The 23,788-nt window shown below is 35.8% G+C and overlaps 1 protein-coding gene across 1 annotated transcript in view; it reads left to right on the top strand.

Annotated features, from left to right (window-relative positions):
• Positions 1 to 18,476, top strand: part of HELLS (helicase, lymphoid specific) — a 41,760-nt gene extending 23,284 nt beyond the window's left edge. Inside the window, exons 12-22 of the mRNA XM_027528885.1 lie at positions 1,652 to 1,748; positions 3,016 to 3,177; positions 4,237 to 4,376; positions 4,469 to 4,607; positions 5,848 to 5,931; positions 6,015 to 6,134; positions 6,723 to 6,839; positions 7,144 to 7,303; positions 10,211 to 10,307; positions 10,389 to 10,465; positions 15,686 to 18,476. Coding sequence (XP_027384686.1) covers positions 1,652 to 1,748; positions 3,016 to 3,177; positions 4,237 to 4,376; positions 4,469 to 4,607; positions 5,848 to 5,931; positions 6,015 to 6,134; positions 6,723 to 6,839; positions 7,144 to 7,303; positions 10,211 to 10,307; positions 10,389 to 10,465; positions 15,686 to 15,780 — 1,288 coding nt within the window. The 3' untranslated portion in view covers positions 15,781 to 18,476. The remainder of the gene's footprint in view (positions 1 to 1,651; positions 1,749 to 3,015; positions 3,178 to 4,236; positions 4,377 to 4,468; positions 4,608 to 5,847; positions 5,932 to 6,014; positions 6,135 to 6,722; positions 6,840 to 7,143; positions 7,304 to 10,210; positions 10,308 to 10,388; positions 10,466 to 15,685) is intronic.
• Positions 18,477 to 23,788: the final 5,312 nt, after the last annotated feature.

The following is a 23,788-nucleotide window of genomic DNA, read 5'->3' as shown; positions in this document are numbered from 1 at the left end:
CTATGGTTGTCATGTTGTATATCATATCCCTAGTGTTTATTTTATAACTGGAAGTTTGTACTTTTTAACCATCTTCCTCCAAATCCCCCTCCCCTAGTAAGTCCTACTTTTGACACAAATTATGAGAAGAGATAAATGAAACAGTTAATTTTAAAGTTTTTATTGTATTGATTAAAGGAAAACTTTTATACTGCTTAGTTTTTATTTTTTTTTATTTTTTTGACTATGGCTCATGATTTGTGGGATTCTAACACCCCAACCAGGGATTGAACCTGCATCCGTGGCAGTGAACGCTCCCAATATCTTAACCACTGGACTTCCTGGGAATTCTCTGCCTTAAAATATTTTTATAATGTTCCTTATTGTCTTAACTTTCACTTTCATATGGATTTTTCTCATTATGTTCTTACAAACAAGGGATAGAGAGGTTGAATACATCCCCTCACAGATAAGAAAACCCAAGTGTCAAATTATTAAAAATATAACTAGTTAATGCCAGACTCGAAAATATAACCAAGGTCTCTCAGTTTCGCCCTCATGTTTTTTATTCTAGAAGCTGTATTTGAAGCATATAGCATAAAAGAACAAAGTATAAACATAGTTTTCAGAAAATCAGTATGCTCAGGATCAAAAAGTAAATAGTCTTATCAGACATTAAAAATAGGCAAAATAACTGATTTATACTTTGGCATCAATGAAGTAAGAATGTTAATTTTATATGGGAAAGTAACTTAATATTTTTGAGAACGTGTTCCTCCTTGGGTAACAGGATGTTAGCCCAAGGCCAAGGTGTCTTAGGGAACATTTATTGAAAGAGATTTCCAGGTCCTGTGTATTTCTGCTTAGTTAGAACACTGAGGTAGGAGCTGGGAATCTGTATTCATAAAATGTGCCTCAGGTGATGAAATTTTGGGAATATCTGGTCTAACTACTGTTATTAGCATTTTCCCTAATTGTATTTACTGACAATATTAGTGCAAACATACTTATATTTAATAGTTCATGTTAATAGGGTTTTGTTTTGTTTTACATTATGAAGAACTTAAGGATATTAATAGAAATCATTATCGGCATTCATATATGTTGAATCCTAAAACATTGTAGTGGGTCACATTTTTACCAAAAGAGAGTCATATGCCCTTGATTTTCAGAGACAGTTTTTATTTCTATAACTTTATTAAAATGTTTCATAAAATGTGTATCTTAGGATGTGAGGGTGATATGGCTGTGACGTCTGTCATCCCCCTGATAGCTAGGGTGGATTTGACAATCGAGGCCAGTGTCCCTTTCCTCCCATGAGATATGTGCGTTCTTCCTGGAGCTGCATATTTGGTGGAAGAGGACGTTTCCCAGTAGAGGTGGACCTGTCTCAAGGTCCATTTGTAGGAGAACATGGGGTAGGCAAGCTTCTAGGACTCCAGACATATCCAAATGAAGTCTGCCTTTAAAGAAAGAGGGAGAAAAATGTACCTTAATATTTATTTGGTGTAAATACTATTGTAAGATAATATATTTATAAATCAGAAAAAATGTTCCCTTTGGGAAAATGCTGCTTCATAATATACAGATTAATATAAAGTTTAAAATGTAAAAATGTATTAATATAATTGATTTATATTGATAGGTTAACTTATAATTTTTTCTTTTACAGCTTTGAATCTTGGTTTGATATCACTAGTCTTTCTGAAACTGCTGAAGATATTATTGCTAAAGAGAGAGAACAGAATGTATTACATATGCTGCATCAGGTTTTTTGATTTTCTTATTCTGCTTACTATAGACTCACAGAATAAAAGAGATACCTTAGAAATTACATATACAACCTGTTGTAGATTTTGAAAAATGGGCATCCTGCACCCCACTTTAACTTCCCCTCCTGTCCTTTCCCCTGTCCCTGAGGTCTCATGGTGTGACAGCAGCACTAAAGGGCATTTTCAAACTGTTGTTGTTTCCACGTATACTCATTTTATCCCTGATGGTTATATACATGTTTGTCAGCCCAAAATAAAAATAAGTGATTTTTATGCAGTGTTTACCAATAATAGTTACATAATTTACTTACAAACTGTGTGATCCATTCTGCCATTTCATACAGATTCTATCTATCCTATCTGTCTTTAAACAAACACAGTCTTTCAAAAGTCTCGTAGTTTCTTATGTGGGCCTGCATTTCTTCTCAATTGTGCTTTGACAATTTTATTCAAAATCTTTCTGAAAAAGTTTTATGACTTTGAAGTAAGACAGTACAGAAATCAAAACTAAAAATAATATCCCAAATCATGAATTTTTTTTCTGATAATTGCATGTAGGTGTATTTGTTTCTGAACTGCTGCCTACAGATACTTTTTTCTTAACCTACTGGTAATGTTCTGTCTCTGGCTAAATTAAAGCCTCGCTGTGCTTGGCTCTATACCTGTGAAGTACTTAAGTACAGAGCCCTAAAAATGAACTTTCTATATGTAAATTTTAAGATAAGGCTGTAAAGAATATATAAAGTTTTTCTTTTAAACACCTAAACAGTTTAATAATGGTGTAATTATTGCTTCTCTTTTGTTTTTAAAATGTGGAAATCTCTTGTCATCACAGCTGATGAAAGAATAATTTTAAGTCTGAAGTTTTAAAACTTACAGAAGGAAACTTTTCATGTCTACTTTTCTGGGTCAGTTGTTTTTGGTTTTTTACTCATTCAAAACCTCACTTTAAAAAAATATGGCCTATAACTTTATCCCTAAGAAGTATAGATACCATCTTATTTTTGCTTTTTAAAATATTCAAGTTATACTAAAATTTTTGTAAAATAATAAGTTGTGAACTATAACAGATAAACACTGTGAGTTTATCATGTGGTGGTCTGGTCCAGAAAATTTCTCGGAGATATTATATATCACTTTTTGAGATGTGATAGTTTCATATAGGAAGAAAGGAAGAAGGGATAAAATGGTATTTGGGAGAGTATTCCTTGAAAATACAGAAATGTTTAATATTTACATAAATTTATTCATGTTTAAATTTTAGATTTTAACACCTTTCTTACTGAGAAGACTAAAATCTGATGTTGCCCTTGAAGTTCCTCCTAAACGAGAAGTAGTTGTTTATGCACCACTTTCAAAGAAACAAGAGATCTTTTACACAGCCATTGTGAACCGTACAATTGCAAACATGTTTGGATCCAGTGAGGTAGAGTGTGGACTTGAAATAACCTGTAAATGACAGTTGGCATAGAAAATTTTCATGGTTCATTTCAGTCTTAATATAAGGCTCATCGCCTGTTTTCATGACTTTTTACAATAAGGCTCATTACCTGTTTTCATGACTTGTTGAGGGTGAATTTCTAATTGGAGTTTAAGGCATCAGGCCAATAGCAAAAACTGTCTAAAGTTCAGGTGATGGTTTCTGCAATAACTGCTCTATAGTCATCTGAAATACTGTGTGGGGATGAACTTGAAAATAAATTTGAACAAGCACACAGTATACTAAGGCTTGCCAACTAGACCAGTCACCTCAAATATATAATCCCTTTACAGGAGATTGGTGGTAGCCAAAAACTTTAATAAAATCCTCTATCTGAAAGAAACATCTCTTTTAGTCAGCCATCATATTATAAGAAATTGAATTGGAATGTGATTATCTTACAACTGGAGATCAGGAGACCCTTAAATTTTTAAGATGTCCAGATTTTTGGCTGTTTGCCATGGACCTATGTCTTTCTTTTTAAAGCACTTAGGGTTATGCATCTTTGTTTTGTACAGTCATTAGACCATTTTTATTTTAATTGAAGGAATTTCTGGCTTTTTAGCTGTTAGAAAATTAAACTAGTTGTCTATTGGGAGGAATTTCATTGCTGTATTATACCAATCCAAAGAAGTACCCTCTGTAATGATACACAGGGTTTTATTTCAGCCCAAACCTATTACATTCCTTTATATAAATTCAGAAGTTTTATCTATCATTTTTTTCCATTGTGATATGAATGCATTAACTCTGAAAGTAGATATGGGCATCAGTGTTAAAATAATGAAATCTCACAGGAAGACATTTACATTTGGCTATAGTTTATGGATCTTTGGTTTTGCACCTTTGAAAATTATGAAACTCAGTGATGAAAGACGGAAGTTTTTTTTTAATATCTTAAAGCACTTCATGCATAAAAATATTATGCCCTACTTTGTATATATGTACATATAGAATTTAAGGGTATGCTTTTTAAACTTATTTCTTTAATTTATTCTATTACAGAAAGAAACAGTTGAGCTGAGTCCCACTGGACGACCAAAACGCCGAACTAGAAAGTCAGTAGATTACAGCAAAATAGATGATTTCCCTAATGAATTAGAAAAACTGATCAGCCAAATACAGCCAGAGGTAGACCGAGAAAGGTGTGAGTTTAAAAATAGATTTTTTAAAAGTATTCTTTAAACTGTATTTTGTTTTTAATTTCTTGTATTCATGGATTATACATTTTGGGCAGAACTATTGTGGAAACAAGTGTCCCTATAGAATCTGAAGTTAATCTGAAGTTGCAGAATATAATGATGCTACTTCGAAAATGCTGTAACCATCCATATTTGATTGAGTACCCTATAGATCCAGTTACACAAGAGTTTAAGGTAAATACTATTTAATAATATACTATTTTGATTTCTGACTTTTTACGTCGTGTAAAAGTGTCATTTTGTTATTATTTGCAGTAAATACTTTGCTGTTTGTCATGAAGATTGTAATCCTTTTAGTAAGTAGAGATGATAGTCTTCTACCTCCAGATAAAGGTTGTTTTCTATATGTAAGCTAATATTTTATTTATATGTTTTATATAAATAGCTAAGAATCCCCCTAAATTTAGAGTGACATTAGAAATATAAGTCTTTTTAGTAACCAGTTGGCTTCTACTCCATGTTTTACTTACTGTCTGTTTTAGAGGTTATTGTCACCTTTTCAGTATTCCTTTAGTTAGCATTCAGCTTGTCAGTCAGTCTGACGGCTCATTGCTTAAATTTCAACAAGTAGCCACAAAACAGAACAAAAGGTTGATGTTGAGTTGCAGACTCCCAGATCAAATGAATGAAATTGGTCTCTTGGGTGGTTGATGGGAAGACAACATATATTAAGTGACATCTGTTCTCAGTGACTCTAAATAACCCTATTTTAGAGTAAGTTCCTCATCCTTGGCATATTGATATTTGGGGCCAGATAATTCTTTGTTAGGGAGATACTGTCTTGTTGTCCAGCATCCATAGCCTTTAGCCACCAGATGCCACAGTAATTCCCCTCTCCCGGCTGTGTCAACCTCAAGTATATTTCAGGCACTGCCCAGTATACCCTGGGGTGGAGGGCAAATTTGCCCCAATTAAGAACGACTGCTTTAAAGCTTTTCATTGAACAAGGAAGAAGATAATCTCTGGAGGGTATTGGCGTTTCATCAGAAGATTAATTTCATCTTTGGTACTTAGGTTACTTACAAGCTCTTACACTTTCTTTCATTTCTACTAAGAATTTTGGCAGTGACTTTCATACACATTTGGTTGAAAGTGTACTCAGTTATAAAGAATAAACCTCAACATTAAGTTGAATTTAATGTTTTATTATACAGACTTTTGGGGTGAGGGGTGGGGAGGATAGATTTTAAACTATAGTTTGTATTTTGTGAGATTGTTGATTTTAAATTCTAGAGTATATCTTTCCTTGAGAACTATCTCCTGATAAAAATCAAATAACAAAGTTGGTTTAAAAGGTGGGACTTATTTGTCTTTGAAAACTTAAACCTGTAAACATGGTTTTTATTTTGACAAAAACAGATTATTACTTGTTGTGACTATTTTTTCTGTTTTTTTTTTCCTTTCTTTGCTCAAGGTTGATGAAGAGCTGGTAACAAATTCTGGGAAATTCTTAATTTTGGATCGAATGCTGCCAGAACTAAAAACCAGAGGTCACAAGGTGTGGTACTTTTGATTGGGTTTTTGGCTATATAATTATTTTTTGTTAGTAAGTATAGATACTAAGGTATATTTAAATTTCAGGTGCTGCTTTTTTCACAAATGACAAGAATGTTGGACATTTTGATGGATTACTGTCACTTTAGAAATTTCAACTTTAGTAGGCTTGATGGATCCATGTCATATTCAGAGAGAGAAAAAAATGTAAGACTGCTTATGTCATACATACTTAATTCTTTGTAACTTCTTTCTTGATTTCTGAAGTACTGGTCAATAGACCTAGGGACTTCCTGGTGGTGCAGTGGTTAAGACTGTGCTTCTACTGCAGAGGGCACAAGGTTGGGTCTTTGGCTGAGCAACTGGGATCCCACATGCCCTGTGGCACAACCAAAAAATAAAAATAAAAAGACTTACATCTTAGGACCTCTGGCTTATTGCCACAACCTGGGCGATAGGCATGATTATTTCGTTTCATGGGAGATGAATCTGATAGTTTTATCTCTTTTCCACCAAATTGGTCTTTTCAACTTTATGGCTTCTGCTGCTACTGCTAAGTCGCTTCAGGGGCTGTCAGTATTTATTTATCCCACATCAGAAGTCCTGTAGATGCTTGAGAACTATACCCAGCTTGAAGAATGCTGGCTTATTATATCCCATGGCACACCACTGCCTTCCCCCTCCTTTGCTGATAAACAGATGGTGATAAGGTAGCTACTTAATAGTTTTATCCACATTCCAGGAAGGAACAGTTTCTTTCTTAATTCCTTATGTTTACATCCCTTTTGCTTTTAGATACACAGCTTCAACACAGATCCAGATGTGTTTATCTTTTTAGTGAGTACCCGAGCTGGTGGCCTGGGCATTAATTTGACTGCAGCAGATACTGTTATCATTTATGATAGTGATTGGGTAAGTTGGAAATGTAGCAGTAGATTGTATTTCCATTCTAATCTTTCATTGTATATTTTGCAATTTCATTTACCTGTTTTGAAAACATATCCACTATAAGATGAGAATCATTGCTTTGTGAAGTGTTCTGTGTGTAAAGACTTAAACGTATTTTATTACTGAAGTAACGCTTAGAAGCCTAAGTTGAGTTAAGGCACTGTTTAAAAGATTCTGGTTGGATCATCCTATTGACTCTACCCACATAGTATGAGTTTAACTAATTTTAACCTTAAACTGTTAAATGTTTTTCTTTTTAACTTTTAAGAACCCCCAGTCTGATCTTCAGGCCCAGGATAGATGTCATAGAATTGGTCAGACAAGGCCAGTTGTTGTATATCGTCTTGTTACAGCAAATACTATTGATCAGAAAATTGTGGAAAGAGCAGCTGCTAAAAGAAAACTGGAAAAGTTGATCATCCACAAAAGTAAATAATATTTTGTAGTACTTTTTTGCTTCAGTTGTCTATTGTGTGTTGTGAGTTTTGTTGTTGTTGTTAACTTTCTTTATAAAAGAAATCAGTGTAGGATTTAAATAGGCAGTGGGGAATTTGAAGCTATATGTACTTTTAAAGTATCTTAAAGTCTGAAGTCTGTCATGGCGCTTTGACATGATGTTATTGATTATTCTCTTTTTTCATAAAAAGTTTTATTGAAGTATAGTTGATTTCTAATATTATGTTTCAGGTATATAGCATAGTAATTCACAATTTTTATATATTTTACTCCACTTAAAGTTACTGAAAAATAGTGACTTTACTGCCCCTTCCCTTGTCCCCACTAACCACTGGTTCTCTATATCTGTGAGTCTGTTTTCTTGTTTGATTTTTTGGATTCCACATGTAAGTTTTAGCATACAGTATTTGTCTTTCTGTCCTTTTTCACTAATCATTATACCCTCTAGGTTCATCCATGCTTCAAATGGCAGAATTTCTTTTTTTTTTAATGATAACTGATACTCCATTTTGTACCCTTCCTTATCCATTCATCAGTTGAACACTTCAGTTACTTCCATACTTGGCTATCATAAATAATGTTCCTATGAACATTGGGATGCATGCATCTTTTCAAATTAGTATTTTTGTTTTCTTCAGATACATACCCAGGAATAGAATTGCTGGATCATATGGTATTGTGTTGGCCAAAGAGTTCATTCTGGTTTTTCTGTAACTATCTTACAGGATGGGATGGATTAAGAGATTAGGACTGACATATATACACTATTATGTATATAGGTAACTAATGAGAACTGACTGTCTAACTCTGGGAACTCTACTTAGTGCTATGTGGTGCCCTAAATGGGAAGGAAATCCAAAAAAGGGGGGATATATGTATACATACAGCTGATTGACCTTGCTGTACAGCAAAAACTAACACAACATTGTAAAGTAACTTTAATAATTGATAATTGAAATCGCTCAGTCATGTCTGACTCTTTGCGACCCCGGGGACTGTAGCCCACCAGGCTTCTCCATCCATGGGATTCTCCAGGCAAGAATACTGGAGTGGGTTACCATTTCCTTCTCCAGGGGATCTTCCCGACCCAGGGATTGAACCCGGGTCTCCCGCATTGGAGGCAGATGCTTTAACCTCTGAGTCTATACTCCAATTTAAAAAAAGAAGATTAAAGGTATATTGAAGTAGTGCTACAATAAAATTCCTTACTTTGCCGAGCCCCCACTATTTAAAAAATATTTGATTCCAGTATACCCTTTTCATAGTTTTAATAATAGAATATTAAAAACACAGCAATTTTTTATCTAGAAAAGATTCTGAGAAATAGGGAAAGTGGTGTGGGTGAGGCATTGGCATTTTATGTTCTGTTCCCTGAGAGTCCTTGGAAATAAAATTCTCTTTGGGCAAATGACTTACTTGGTGGCTGCCTTACAAAAAATTGAAAATCATCTTATGTACATTTTGAAGCATAGAGAAATCATAATAATGTTGAAAATCACTAACAATTTATGCTGCTTTTCTACTAACAAAAACTTTCTCCATTGTATTTGATTTTGAGAGAAATAATGGGTTAGGTTTTAGACATCTTTAATTTGACTTGATGGAGCATTCAGATTGTAGTTAGAATTTCTGTTGAAGGAAGAAGGTGCTTGATCCAAGTAAGATTTTGTGCAGATTAAAGTTTTTTCACCTATGCTGCTTTTAGGGATTTGAATGATGAAATAAATTGTATTTTGTTTATTGAATTTGGTTTAAATGGTGTGTGCTGTGTGCTTTAGTTGCTCAGTTTTGTCCGATTTTTTGTGACCCCATGAACTGTACAGGCTAGGTTCCTCTGTTCATGGGGATTCTCCAGGCAAGAATACTGGATGGGTTCCCACGCCCTCCTCCAGGGGACCTTCCCAACCAAGGGATCGAACCCAGGTCTCCCTCATTACAGGTGAATTCTTTACCAACTGAGCCACCAGGGAAGCCCAAGAATACTGGAGTGGGTAGCCTATCCCTTCTCGAGGGGAACTTCCCAACCCAGAAATCAAACCGGGGTCTCCTGCATTGCAGGTGGATTCTTTACCAGCTAAGCTACCAGGGGATTTTAAATTAGGTACAGTTTATAGTTTTATTTTCCCAAGTTTTAGTAATTTTAGAGATTAATTTCTGAGAACAAGGTGAAAATAATTTTTTAAATGCTGGCAATATTTTATTGAGGTGTAATACACATACAGTAAAATCCCAAGCTAAGTGTATGGCTTGATGCCTCCAACAAGTTATACTCAAATAATTGTCATCCATATCAAGGTAACATTTCTGTTTTCCAAGAAAGTTTCCCTTTCCAGTATTTCCCAGACTCTTGCTCCTTACTAGAAGGCAGTCACTATTCCAGTTTTTGTCACATGGGTTAGTTTTTCCTTTAACTTCACACTGGATTCATTTGTACATATTCTTCTTTTGCCTAAGCTACTTATATATGATGTATTTTGAGATTCATCTCTGTTGTTGTGTTAGAAGATTGTGATTTTTTTTTAACTGCAAAATAATTAATCCATTCTTTTGTTGATTGATGTTTGGTTTACAGATTTTGGTTCTTACGAATAAGGTCCTTTTATTACAACTATTAATGAACATACGTATTTATTTGTGCTTTGTCTTCGGGTGGGTATATGTTTACCTATAGAAAACTACCAGACTTTTCCCAAGTGGACATACCGTTTTACTCCCACCTGCAAAGTATGAGAACTGCAATTGCTTTTCTTTTTTTACCAACACTGGGTTTGTCTGTCCTTTTTATTTAATGTAGGGTATTCTGATTGGTTTGTGATGTGTTATATTTTGGTTTTAAAAGCAATTTTGAGTGTTTTTAATTTTTTGTAAATTTTTTCCAGATCATTTCAAAGGTGGTCAATCTGGATTAAATCAATCTAAGAACTTTTTAGACCCTAAGGAATTAATGGAATTATTAAAATCAAGAGATTATGAAAGGTGAGGTTGTTTTTACTTTAGAAAAATATAATTCATAGTTTTGGTTTATCCTATAGACCTGAATATTTTGTTTTCCTATAGGGAAGTAAAAGGATCAAGAGAGAAAGTCATTAGTGATAAAGATCTGGAGTTGCTGTTAGATCGAAGTGATCTTCTTGGTAAGTATCTCTTATGGTTTTACTTACTATTTCTATGGAAACTTTGAAACATATACGTAAGTAGAGAGAAGTACAATATACCCCTGTGTATAACGCATTCTGCCCTAATAGTTTACAACATTTAGCCAATTTTGTTTCATTGCCATTTTCTTCAATCAGAATGTTAAATTTATGCCATAGCCACTTTTAGGCATCTTTTATTGAGAAGAACATGTTTTTAAATATCGTCACTATGTCATTATTACACTTGAGAGAATTGGCCCTAAAACTTTAATAGCAGCTAATACCCAGTTCATATCCAAATTTTTCCACTTGTCCCAGTCTTTTTACAGTTTGAATCAGGATCCAAATTCCATTGTTCTTGCTATCTTTTTTCTTCTCTATCACTTTCCTCCTCACTTTTGTTATTCCATGCTGTCGATTTGTTGGAGAAACTGGGTTATTTCAGTGAAACGACCTGCATTCCAGAATTGACCAACTTCTTCCTATCATTGTTCTTTGACTTGTTCCTCAATCTACTTATTTTCTGTGAAGTGGCAAATAGCTGTGAAAATAACTCTACTGGCTTAATAAGATCCAAGTTCTGTATTTTAGGAATACCAGTGCTTTGTTCTCATTTTAAATCATGTAAAGAGATGCTTCATGTCTGGGTTTCTTATTTTTAGTTAGCTAAGATTAAGATTAATCAGCTGATTCAGACTGATTCTCATTTAGTGTTCTGTTCTTCTATTTAACCTGACTTTTTAGCATTTATTTATTATGGTTTAGAACCATTTTTTTGAGCATTACAAAATGCTGATTTTCTTATTCTGTCATTGCTTTATTAGCTGGAATTAGTCTATTATAACTTTCCCATATAAATTATTTGGTTACTCTGAGATACAATCTACATAAAGCAAGATAGGGCTTCCCTGGTAAGTCAGTTGGTAAAGAATCTGCCTGTAGTACAGGAGACCCGGGTTTGATCCCTGGGTCAGGAAGATCTCCTGGAGAAGGAAATGGCAACCCACTCTAGTAATCTTACCTGGAAAATCCTATGGGGGAGCCTGGCTGGCTGCAGTCCACAGGGCTGCAAGATAAATTGCTTCTTTTATGTATAAATTGTAAGAATAATGAGTCGATGCCTACAAATGGTGATCATAAGTTATTTTGAATACAAATAAATATTTAAAACTCATCCTTTCCTACTCATTCTGTACCATGGGTATCTATGTTTTTGATTATTTATGTATATTATATCTCCAGAGTGGAAATAAATAATGGTATCTTTTCCTAATTGTGTTTAGCAGTGTTACATTAGTAGCTTGCTATTGGTGATGGCAGGCATAGAAACAGGAAAAGGTAAACTACAGCCCTTTTTGGGGAATAGGGAGTCTGTTAAACACCAGCACACCACGGGGTATAGCGTCATGATATCTTCAACTTAGTTTCAAATAGCTCTTCTAAAATTTGTCATCTTACTGAATTGAGAGAATTCTTTATATATTCTGGACGCAAATCCTTTATCAGATACGTGCTTTGCACATATTTTTTCCCAGTCTGTAGTTTATCTTTGTACTTCCTTTGTGTCTCTTAAAGAGCAGAAGGAAAAATTTTGATGAAGTTACATTTATCTTTTGATTGTTATTACTCACAATTTTGGTGTTGTATCTAATCTTTGCCTAGTAAAGTTGTGATTTTTTTTTTTCCTTCTTTTTAACTAAAAAAAATTTTTTGGCCACACCACATGGCATGTGGGATCTGGTTTCCTGACCGGGGACTAAACCATACCCCTTGCACTGTTGTGTGGAGCCTTAATCACTGGACCACTAGGGAAGTCTGATGTTTTATAGTCTCATATTTGAGTTAATTTTTATGTAGGGTATAAGGTAAGGGTCTTAATTCATTTTTTTGCACGTTGTCCAAAAAAACTGTCTCTGCACAATTTATTGAAGATTATTCTTTCCCTTTTGAATTGCTTTGGCACCTTGGTTGGAAATCTGTTGATCATAAATGTGAAGGGTTTTTTCTATACTCTCAGTTCTCTCCTACTCCTATTCATCTGTTTGTTAATCCTGTGCCAGTACCACAGTCTTGATTTTTGTTTCATGGTGAGTTTTGAAATTGTGAAGAGTGAATCCTCCAGTTTTGTTCCTCTTTTTCAAGTTGGTTTTAGCTGTTCTGAGTTCTTTGCATGTTTATGTGAATTTTAATTTTCATATAGTACAGGAAAAATGAGATAAAGATAAACCATTATGGCCAAATCTTAAATATATTCTCAAATAAACAGCAGCAGCATAGACGGCATACAAGGACAGGGTAACATCTGAAACTATTAATTGACATTAACTGAATAAAAAAGAACTAGATTCTGAAAACCCACTTGACGTACCATCATAATCAACCTCATAATTCTTAAATATGATAAAGAAAATGTTCTTAATCTGAAAAAATGCATTCATTTAGTAAATTACTATGAAAATCAAGAACAGTTGAGTGTAACAGCTGTCACTCCCACTGTACATTATAAAACATAATGCAGTGTACAGGAAAGTCTTAACTAATGCTATAAGATAATAAAAATAGGAATAATTAGTTTCATTATACTGCTTTTGCAGGTGGTATAATTATCTCCATAGAAAATCTGAGGGAATCTAAAAGTTAGAATTCAAAAAGTTGGCTATAAATTAATAGTATATGTATTAGCAGTAATTATTTAGAAAATAGATGTTTACAACAGCTACTAAACTAACATACCTAGAATTAAATATAATAATTTCTTTAAGACCTTTATAGAGAAGCTATGAAACATCCAAGGACAATAAGAGAAGGACTGAATACATGACAGATTTAACTGTATTTATGGATACGATTAACTTGTATTCCTTACATTAATCTTCTAGTTAAAATCCATAATATTATGGCTTTTTTAAGAGCTTTGACAGGCTGTTTTTAAAATTAATATGGAATGGTAAAGGACCAAGAGCCAAGACAATTTTGAAGAACAACAGAATACTTGATATCAGGTACTAAGATTCAATTTAAAAATTATAATAATTAAGACTGTTGAATTAACATATAAGATAAATTTACTGCTGATGTGGCAAATCCAGAAAGTCATCCAAACTTCCATGGAAAAATCAATAAATGATAAATGTCATTTCAAACCAGAGAGGGGAAATTCCTGTTATTCCTTGCAGATACTGCAGGCTGGTTTCCAGAGCACTGAAATAAGCAGATCACACATTTAAAACAATTTTTTTCAGTGCTTATGAAGGTTATGTCTACACTATAAAGTAGTCTGTGTGAAATAACAGTGTCTAAAAAAAAATGCTAACCATTATCTGAGCCTTCAGCAAGTCATAATCTTTTTGGTGGAGGGTTTAAAACATTGTGAGAATTAACCAAAATTAAGACAGACATGAAGTGAGCAAAAAATGGTTCTGATACGCTTGCTCAACATAGGGTTGCAGCAAACCTTCAATTTGTAAAAAATGTAATATCTGCAAAGCACAGTATCAACAATGGTAAATCTCATCATATTCAAGAATAAATTCTAGATAAATTAAGTCATCAAAACTTTAAAAGCAAAACATTTAACTTAAAAAATAGGGAAATATCTGTAGGGTTTTAGGATAGGAAAAGAATTCTTAAATAGGATATAGAACTCTCAAACTAAATGAACAGATTAATAGATTTTATTAAAGGCTTCTGTAAAAACAATACCATAAACAGGTAAATGACAAACCACAAATATCTGCAGTACAAAGCAAACAGGAAATGATTACCATACATAAATAAATATCAAGAAAACTGAACAACTTAAGAGCAAACAATTACCAGGAATGAAAGAAACAACCACTGAACATAGAAAGATGCTTCAATCAAAAAATGGGCCAAAGAACTAAGTAGACATTTCTCCAAAGAAGACATACAGATGGCTAACAAACACATGAAAAGATGCTCAACATCACTCATTATCAGAGAAATTCAAATCAAAAGCACTGTGAGCTACCATTTCACGCCAGTCAGAATGGCTGCAATCCATAAGTCTACAAGGAATAAATGCTGGAGAGGGTGTGGAGAGAAGGGAACTCTCTTGCACTGTTGGTGGGAATGCAAACTAGTACAGCCACTATGGAGAACAGTGTGGAGATTCCTTAAAAAACTGGAAATAGAACTGCCTTATGATCCAGCAGTCCCACTGCTGGGCATACACACTGAGGAAACCAGAAGGGAAAGAGACACATGTACCCCAATGTTCATCGCAGCACTGTTTATAATAGCCAGGACATGGAAGCAACCTAGATGCCCATCAGCAGATGAATGGATAAGAAAGCAGTGGTACATATACACAGTGGAGTATTACTCAGCCATTAAAAAGAATACATTTGAATCAGTTCTAATGAGATGGATGAAACTGGAACCTATTATACAGAGTGAAGTAAGCCAGAAAGAAAAACAGCAATACAGTATACTAACGCATATATATGGAATTTAGAAAGATGGAAACAATAACCCTGTGTACGAGACAGCAAAAAGAGACACCAATGTATAGATCAGTCTTATGGACTCGGTGGGAGAGGGAGAGAGTGGGGAGATTTGGGAAAATAGCATTGAAACATGTATAATATCATGTATGAAATGAGTCGCCAGTCCACGTTCGATGCACGGTACTGGATGCTTGGGGCTGGTGCACTGGGACGACCCAGAGGGAGGGGAGGGGAGGGAGGAGGGTGGAGGGTTCAGGATGGGAAACGCGGGTATACCTGTGGCGGATTCATTTCGATATTTGGCAAAACGAATACAATATTGTAAAGTTTAAAAATAAAATAAAAAAAAAAAAAGATGCTTCAGTCTCCTTAGAAATCCGAGAATGCAGATTAAACCAGAAGTAATTTCATTTCAATAGCTATCATGTTGACAAAAATATAAAAGATTTCAAATTAGCTATGGGAGTATAAAGATACATTTTCATGGTATTTTGCATTCCTACTTTTAAACTAACCATAATTGGGCTTAAAAAAAAAATACATGTATATATATATCTCTCTCTCTCAGAATATAATTCACATTGGTGTTTATTGCTAGGTGTATCTTAAATTCAGCAGAAGTGATTTTGATGAGCAAACTGGTGTTTCAGTTTGTTCCCTGGAGGCCAGTTCTCGTTTTAATAAAAGGAGATTTCTTTTTAAGTTCTTACACTTTTTTTTAATACCTGTTTATTTATTTTTCTCTTAGATCAAATGAATGCCTCAGGACCAGTTAAAGAGAAGATGGGGATTTTCAAGATACTAGAAAATTCTGAAGATTCTAGTTCTGAATGTTTGTTTTAAATTGGAGCTAAAAGAATGTCTTCAAAAAGTTCTTGTTCACATCTAGTGATCTGTATTGGTGTTAAAATCCACATTTTTCACTCTACTTTGATTATATCAGTTTACATAATATAACTGTACCATTGCATAATTTTTGAACCTTATTAAGAGCAAATACATATATTAAGAGTAAATTTAGGTTTTCAGTTAATTTTTCAGGTTCAGTAGTACTTTCGGGTACAGGATGATGTGTACTTAACCACTGCCAGATTTATACAGTCTTCCTGTGGAAGTTTAATGTTTTTCCCCCACCCTCCTTTTTAGCAGCACAGTTCATGGGTTTTTGGTACTTCAGTTATGGAGTAGACTTTGGATGGGGGAAAGACTGGGATGATTCTGTCCATTGTTTAAATAAGGAACGGTTTGAGTTTTAGGGTCTATTTCTATAAAATGGTTTGCCAAATAAATATTTGTTATAAGATCTCATCAGATTATTTTTTCAGATAAATAATGGCTCAGGTGAAATAACACCAAAAGTCTTGACTGCTATTTCGATTTATCAGTACTTTACACGTATGTCATATATATAAAGATTTCAACTGGACACTGGGTCAGTGCAGAGAAGGCTTTGGAAGAAATTACAGGTTCTTGACAGAAGAAATTGGTTCTAGAAATTGGACGTGGCAGGGTACCATGCAAAACAGGAACAGAAAAAGAGAGAAGAGACCCTGGAAATTATAGCAGGGAGGGGTTAAAATAAGACTTAGGAATATAAGTAACACAGGATCCGTAACAGAGGAGCATAGAGGCCAAGGTGGGAATCATTTAGTCCCTGTATGTATGCGAAACTGAGGACGAGAGATACTGAATGCTGCCTGAAGCACACATTTCTGTGAAGGTGGTTACTCTTAGTGCCATGTATATTCCAATGGAGATCAGATTCTCTTTGCTTTAGGGCAATGGAAGCTAGGTAGGACTCAGAAGAAAAACGATTTTGAGAGAATATTCAGCCAAAGTCTGTTCTAAAGAACAGACAACAGAGTGGATTTTCTTCAAAGTGGAAATGTTTACCAGTCTCTGACGAACTATCATCATACTCCATTCTCCAACATTCATCTCAAATGATTATTTCATTTGAGTTTATCTCTGTCCTCATATTTCTGCTACTTCCTCCCTCTGGTCTTGCTCCCTTATCCTCACAGAAAATAATCAGAAAAGAACTTCTAAATGTTGCCACCATTGCATCTGAAACCTACCAGCACCTGCGCCCATGTATCCTTTCCTGTATGGATGTAGTCTGTCTTAGCTAGAGCCAACAGAAATGCCCCATTTCTTGTTTTACAGCAAACTCCTTGAAAAGTCTACATTCACTGTTGACTTGTTTCACTTCCATTTTTTTTCCTGAATCCATTCTGTTCAGATTTTTTAAGTCTCCAGTGACCTCTGAGTCATTTTGAGTCTGACCTCAAAGATTTACTTGATCTTTCAGAAGCATGTCATATAGATGTTTAATTTCCACTAACCAGTTTCTGTAGTTCCCAAGTTTTTAGCAGACAAATTTGGTTCTTCCTACTTCTCTGGCTCTTTCTCAGTTTCCTTTGCTATTTATTTGACTCATTAGAATCTCCCAAGAGAACTTGGGACTCCCTTGATGGCTTGTTGCTTTAAATACCAACTATGTATTAAATGGGTTTCCCTGGTGGGCCTGCAATGTGGGAGACCTGGTTTCAATCCCTGGGTTGAGAATATCCCCTGGAGGAGGGCATGGCAACCCACTCCAGTATTCTTGCCTAGAGCATCACTATATAAGGAGCCTGGTGGACTACAGTCCATGAGGTCATAGAGTTGAACACGACTGAGTGACTAAGCACAGCACATGTGTTAACCAACTTTGTAGTGGTGACTCCGATTTATATCTCCAGCCAGAATCTTCTGAACTTGCTTCCAACTGCCTACTTCACATTTTTACTTGGTTGCCTGATAAACTCCCAATCTGAACTTCATGAACTTGTTATCCAGCCTCTTAAAAATATTGCCATTCATGTTGTTATTTTTCAGCTTCTGAAACCCTGTATTGTCTCTTGTGTTCTCTATTTTGAGATTTTAATGACTTTAATCATTTTACTGTTACTTTAGTTTCCAGATTTTAGTTTATGGGGCAAGGGGAACAGATGTATTCATTCCATGATATTGAAACATGTTCCCTGCTTCATCTGTAGGAAAAGGTATTCTCAAACCAGGACTTGTCTTCCATCATGTGGTCAAACTGCCATGAAAAATAGTTCATTAGCTTTATTTTCAGTGAGTCATTCTGTATTATGAGGCAGATGCTGAATGTATTGGGAGGTATAGTGAAAGTGGTACTTGAACATTTCCAGGCAAACACGTTTGATGGAAATTTTCAGTAGTGTCTTAGCAATTTGAGTTGTTTAGTCTTAGAACTTTGAAGTAATATATTATGAAAAGCCTGAAATGCAATAATATTTGTATTCAAAACATGAAATAAGTGCTTCTAGCTTTAAATTCTATACTCTTTCAAAACTTAGTTTTGGTTTTGAGCTTTTTAACTTAATGCTACTTAAGTTTTTATGATTCTATTTGCTGTATTAGTACATCTTCACAAATAACATACTATGTATTAATACTTTACCATCAATTGTGGTTATAAAAATCAAGCCCAAGGAATCCTACTTCTGAGTAAAGTTGAAGATATCTTTTTGGTGTTTATTTCTTTGGAATCACTGTTATCACTGGTTTATAACTGCTACATTCAGAGAAGAGGTAACTTAAAATCTAGGGAAACTTGTCTATTACATACATTTTACATCCCTAATTTAGATAATGGTTTTAATCCTAAACGGATTTGATTAAAAGATAAATTTTTAAAGTGAATTATAAAAACAAATTTTTACTTTTTCTCAGAATTTTATTTTTGACTTTAGAAGTGGCAAACCAAGTTTAAAATACCACACGTAATTAGTCCTGTGGTACACACCTGAGACATGAGTTTGACAACAATGCCAAGCAAATGACAGCCAGATGCAAGAGAAATGCTGGCTGTCTAGGTGTTACTTGGTACCAATATAATTTAAAAGTGTTAATGCTTATAGGTACCTGTACTTGATGGTATGGTAGTTGGTCATTGATATGATCTGGAATGTGCTTGTTAGACACTTTGTTTAGATCTTATTGAAATGAATACACATTACAAAACTCAAATAATTCCTGAGCTATGTCCACAGGTTACAGTGGGGAGATGCAGCCGTAGAGACCAAATAATTTGTCCATAATTTTTCCTGAGCTCCCTTTGAATCTATCTCCTTCAGTAAGGTCAATCTACAGATCTGCCCCCAAGACATATCTCTGGGTCTTTTTTTTTTTTTTTTTAAATCTCTTCCTGTGAGATCAGTCCTGGGTGTTCATTGGAAGGACTAATGCTAAAGCTGAAACTCCAGTACTTTGGCCATCTCATGCGAAGAGCTGACTTATTGGAAAAGACCCTGATGCTGGGAGGGATTGGGGGCAGGAGGAGAAGGGGACGACAGAGGATGAGATGGCTGGATGGCATCACTGACTCGATGGACGTGAGTCTGAGTGAACTCCGGGAGTTGGTGATGGACAGGGAGGCCTGGCATGCTGCGATTCATGGGGTTGCAAAGAGTCGGACACGACTGAGTGACTGAACTGAACTGTGTCAGCTATTTTAGATTCTTCTGTCATTGCAATGTTTGCTTAAAAATCACCATCTGAAGGTCTTTGGGGGTGGGGGGGGATCATGTCAGCTGTTACTCTTCTCTGCAGTATTTCAGGATGTTTACAAAATAACTCATGTATGCCTGCTTCTTTGTTTTCAGTACTCAGCATCCACACCTACACAATTAACATGCTCAGATGAAGATTTCATTTCTTAGTTCTAAAGTTACTTAAATATAAAATAGTTATTACAGAGGCATACCAAGTTTCATTTTTACTTTTTATTGCGATATAATATCTCAATAAAGAAATCTTGTGCTCAGTTTGGTGTATCCACTGTGTAGGTACCATCCAGATTAAGATGGGGTGTTTCTTTTCAGAAGGCTGTCTGGCCTCCCCTACCCCAAGGTAACCACTCTTCTAATTTTCATCACCATAGACTAGTTCTTCACAGCAAAATCTATGACAGCTATGCAAATTAATCAGGTTTGGGAAATGTTAACATTTCTCAGTACCCATGAAAACCTTTGGTGAGAAGAGCAATTACACAGGTTTCTTGTCTTTCTTTCTTACTCTGTAACTATTTGCTACTGCATTTTTGAGTAAGGATTTTAGTTGCTGCTGTCACTACCAATACTAAGTATTTCTCTGGATATCTGAAAGATATGAGATGAATATCATCTTAATTTTCATTAAAATGAGATTGCTGACATGACTACCTGTACTGGGGAACCAGGCACAGACTCATTTGGGAGTGTGGGGTCCAGGAGTCTTTTTCACTTTACCCTGTTTATCTCATCACCAAGGTTCTATGTGCTATGTTCCTAGTTTTTTTTCCCTCCATCTTCCAACGAATTATCTTTATACGGTACTAGGGTGCATGATGAGAGATACTAGAATATGGTACTATTTGGTACATGACAGGTTTAATCTTATGGGACAGAATGGAAGCTCAAGTTCTGAGTGGACCTGAAGACAGGTACCAGCAGTGACAGAGGGAATCAAAATTAACAGTTAATCGACTTGTTACTGTTTGGACTTGCTCAGTCACATTCCTCACTCAGATGTGTGAGTGGTTGGCTCCTTGGCATTCAGCTGTCAGGCTTACATTTCACTTAAGAATGTTCATAATCGCCCTTGTTTTTCAGCCCCCGAAGAGCCACACTCTTGCCAATCTTAAGCCTCTCATCATCTCAAGATTGGTTACTTAATCTGTTTTCTTGATTGTGTAAGAGAGTGTATTGGAAACATGCAGCAGGAATAAAGTTAGAAGAATCCACCAAACACACTGAATAAAGAAAGACATTTGTATTAATGAAAAACCTCTTATTGAATTGGCTTATTTAGTGCTAAACAGAATAGAGGGCTTCCCTGGAAGCTCGGCTGGTAAAGAATCTGCCTGCAATGCGGGAAGACCTGGGTTCAATCTCTGGGTTAGGAAGATTCCCTGGAGGAGGGCATGGCAGCCCACTCCAGTATTCTTGCCTGGAGAATCCCCATGGACAAGGAGCCTGGTGGGCTATATAGTCCATGGGGGTTGCAAAGAGTTGGACATGACTGAAGACTAAGTACAGTAACACACCAAACAGATAAGAAAAACTACTCAGATTCATTAATATCAAAGGCAAAGAGACTCTTCCAAAACCAGATCACCCACAAAGATACAAAGATCAGGTAGACAGCAGATGTGTTATTTTAACAGTAAGACTAAAAATTTCAATGTGCTGAAGAAAAAAAATCCCAACCGAGAATCACGTCTATTTAAATACGAGGGAACAGTGGTGAAGATCCTTCAAGTTATACAAGTTTTGCTATGCAAAAAGATACAAGGTGACTGACCTAACCCTGTACAACAGCCTAATGGAGAATCCACATTTCTGACATGGCTCTTTTTTTTTTTGATCATGCTGGGTAGCATCTGGGATCTTGGTTCCCAGACCAGGAATGGAACCCATGCCCACTGCAGTATAAGCATGGAATCTTATCCACTGGACCACCAGGAGAGTCCCTGACATGGCTCTTTAGTACCTCACTGAAGTGAAGTGAAAATCGCTCAGTCGTGTCTGACTCTTTGTGACCCCATGGACTATACAGTCCATGATTCTCCAAACCAGAATACTGGAGTGGGTAGGCTTTCCCTTCTCCAGAGGATCTTCCCAACCCAGGGATTGAACACAGATCTCCCGCAATGCAGGCAGATTCTTTACCAGCTGAGCCACAAGGGAAGCTATACCTCACTGAGGATCACCCTAGTTCAGTAGTTCAAAATGTAGGCCATTAAAAAAAATTATTGAGGTACAGTTGATTTATCAAAAACGTGACAACCCAATCAAAAAAGTGGGCAGAAGATCTAAATAGACCATTTCTCCAAAGAAGACATATAGATGGCCAAAAGGCACATGAAAAAATACTAAACATCATCAATTAAAGAAATGCAAATCAAAACTGCAATGAGATATCACCTTCAGTCAGAATCATCAAATGTCTACAAATAATAAATGCCGAAGAGAGTGTGGATATAAAGGAACCCTCCTACAGACTGTTGGTGGGAATGTCAATTGGTACAGAATAGAGGATAGTAGGGAGGTTCCCCAAAACATTAAAAATAGAGCTACCCTATGATCCTGCCATCCCACTCCTGGGCACATCTCCAGAAAAAAACTATAACTTGAAAAAATACATGCACTCTCTGTTCAGGACTATTTACTATAGCCAAGTCCTAAATGTCCATCAACAGATGAATGGATAAAGAAAATGTTATGGGCAAAGGATACTGTGTACATAATGCATTTCATGCAGTGTCTGTTAGTTAATGTTCGATAAATGACAGGTTCCATTATCACCATCAGTACTACATTTTATTTTTATTAACAACAATTTCAGTAATGATACCAAACTTCAGTTCAGTTCAGTCACTCAGTCACGTCCGATTCTTTGCAACCCCATGAACCGCAGCATGCTAGGCCTCCCTGTCCATCACCAGCTCCCGGAGTCCACCCAAACTCATGTCCATTGAGTTGATGATGCCAACCATCTCATCTTCTGTCGTCCCCTACTCCTCCTGCCCTCAATCTTTCTCAGCATCAGGGGCTTTTCCAATGACATGGTGCTTAAGTGGAAGAATCAAAATCCAAACCATAGTCAGAATTTTTCAGTTGTACTAGAAAAGAAATGTAAAAAAGCAAAATGGCTGTCTGGGGAGGCCTTACAAATAGCTGTGAGAAGAAGAGAAGGGAAAAGCAAAGGAGAAAAGGAAAGATATAAACATCTGAATGCAGAGTTCCAAAGAATAGCAAGAAGAGATAAGAAAGCCTTCTTCAGCGATCAATGTGAAGAAATAGAGGAAAACAACAGAATGGGAAAGACTAGGGATCTCTTCAAGAAAATCAGAGATACCAAAAGAACATTTCATGCAAAGATGAGCTCGATAAAGACAGAAATGGTATGGACCTAACAGAAGCAGAAGATATTAAGAAGAGGTGGCAAGAATACACAGAAGAACTGTACAAAAAAGATCTTTACGACCCAGATAATCACGATGGTGTGATCACTGACCTAGAGCCAGACATCCTGGAATGTGAAGTCAAGTGGGCCTTAGAAAGCATCACTATGAACAAAGCTAGTGGAGGTGATGGAATTCCAGTTGAGCTATTCCAAATCCTGAAAGATGATGCTGTGAAAGTGCTACACTCAATATGCCAGCAAATTTGGAAAACTCAGCAGTGGCCACAGGACTGGAAAAGGTCCGTTTTCATTCCAATCCCAAAGAAAGGCAATGCCAAAGAATGCTCAAACTACCACACAATTGCACTCATCTCACATGCTAGTAAAGTAATGCTCAAAATTCTCCAAGCCAGGCTTCAGCAACATGTGAACCGTGAACTTCCTGATGTTCAAGCTTGTTTTAGAAAAGGCAGAGGAACCAGAGATCAAATTGCCAACATCCGCTGGATCATGGAAAAAGCAAGAGAGTTCCAAAAAAACACCTATTTCTGCTTTATTGACTATGCCAAAGCCTTTGACTGTGTGGATCACAGTAAACTGTGGGAAATTCTGAAAGAGATGGGAATACCAGACCACCTGATCTGCCTCTTGAGAAAGCTACATGCAGGTCAGGAAGCAACAGTTAGAACTGGACATGGAACAACAGACTGGTTCCAAATAGCAAAAGGAATTCATCAAGGCTGTATATTGTCACCCTGTTTATTTAACTTATATGCAGAGTACATCATGAGAAACGCTGGACTGGAAGAAACACAAGCTGGAATCAAGATTGCTGGGAGAAATATCAATAACCTCAGATATGCAGATGACACCACCGTTGTGGCAGAAAGTG

Source organism: Bos indicus x Bos taurus, chromosome 26 (assembly GCF_003369695.1).
Source record: "Bos indicus x Bos taurus breed Angus x Brahman F1 hybrid chromosome 26, Bos_hybrid_MaternalHap_v2.0, whole genome shotgun sequence".
Lineage (NCBI taxonomy): Eukaryota > Metazoa > Chordata > Mammalia > Artiodactyla > Bovidae > Bos > Bos indicus x Bos taurus.
The sequence above is the reverse complement of the archived record's forward strand: the minus strand, read 5'-3'. Positions and strand labels throughout refer to the sequence as shown.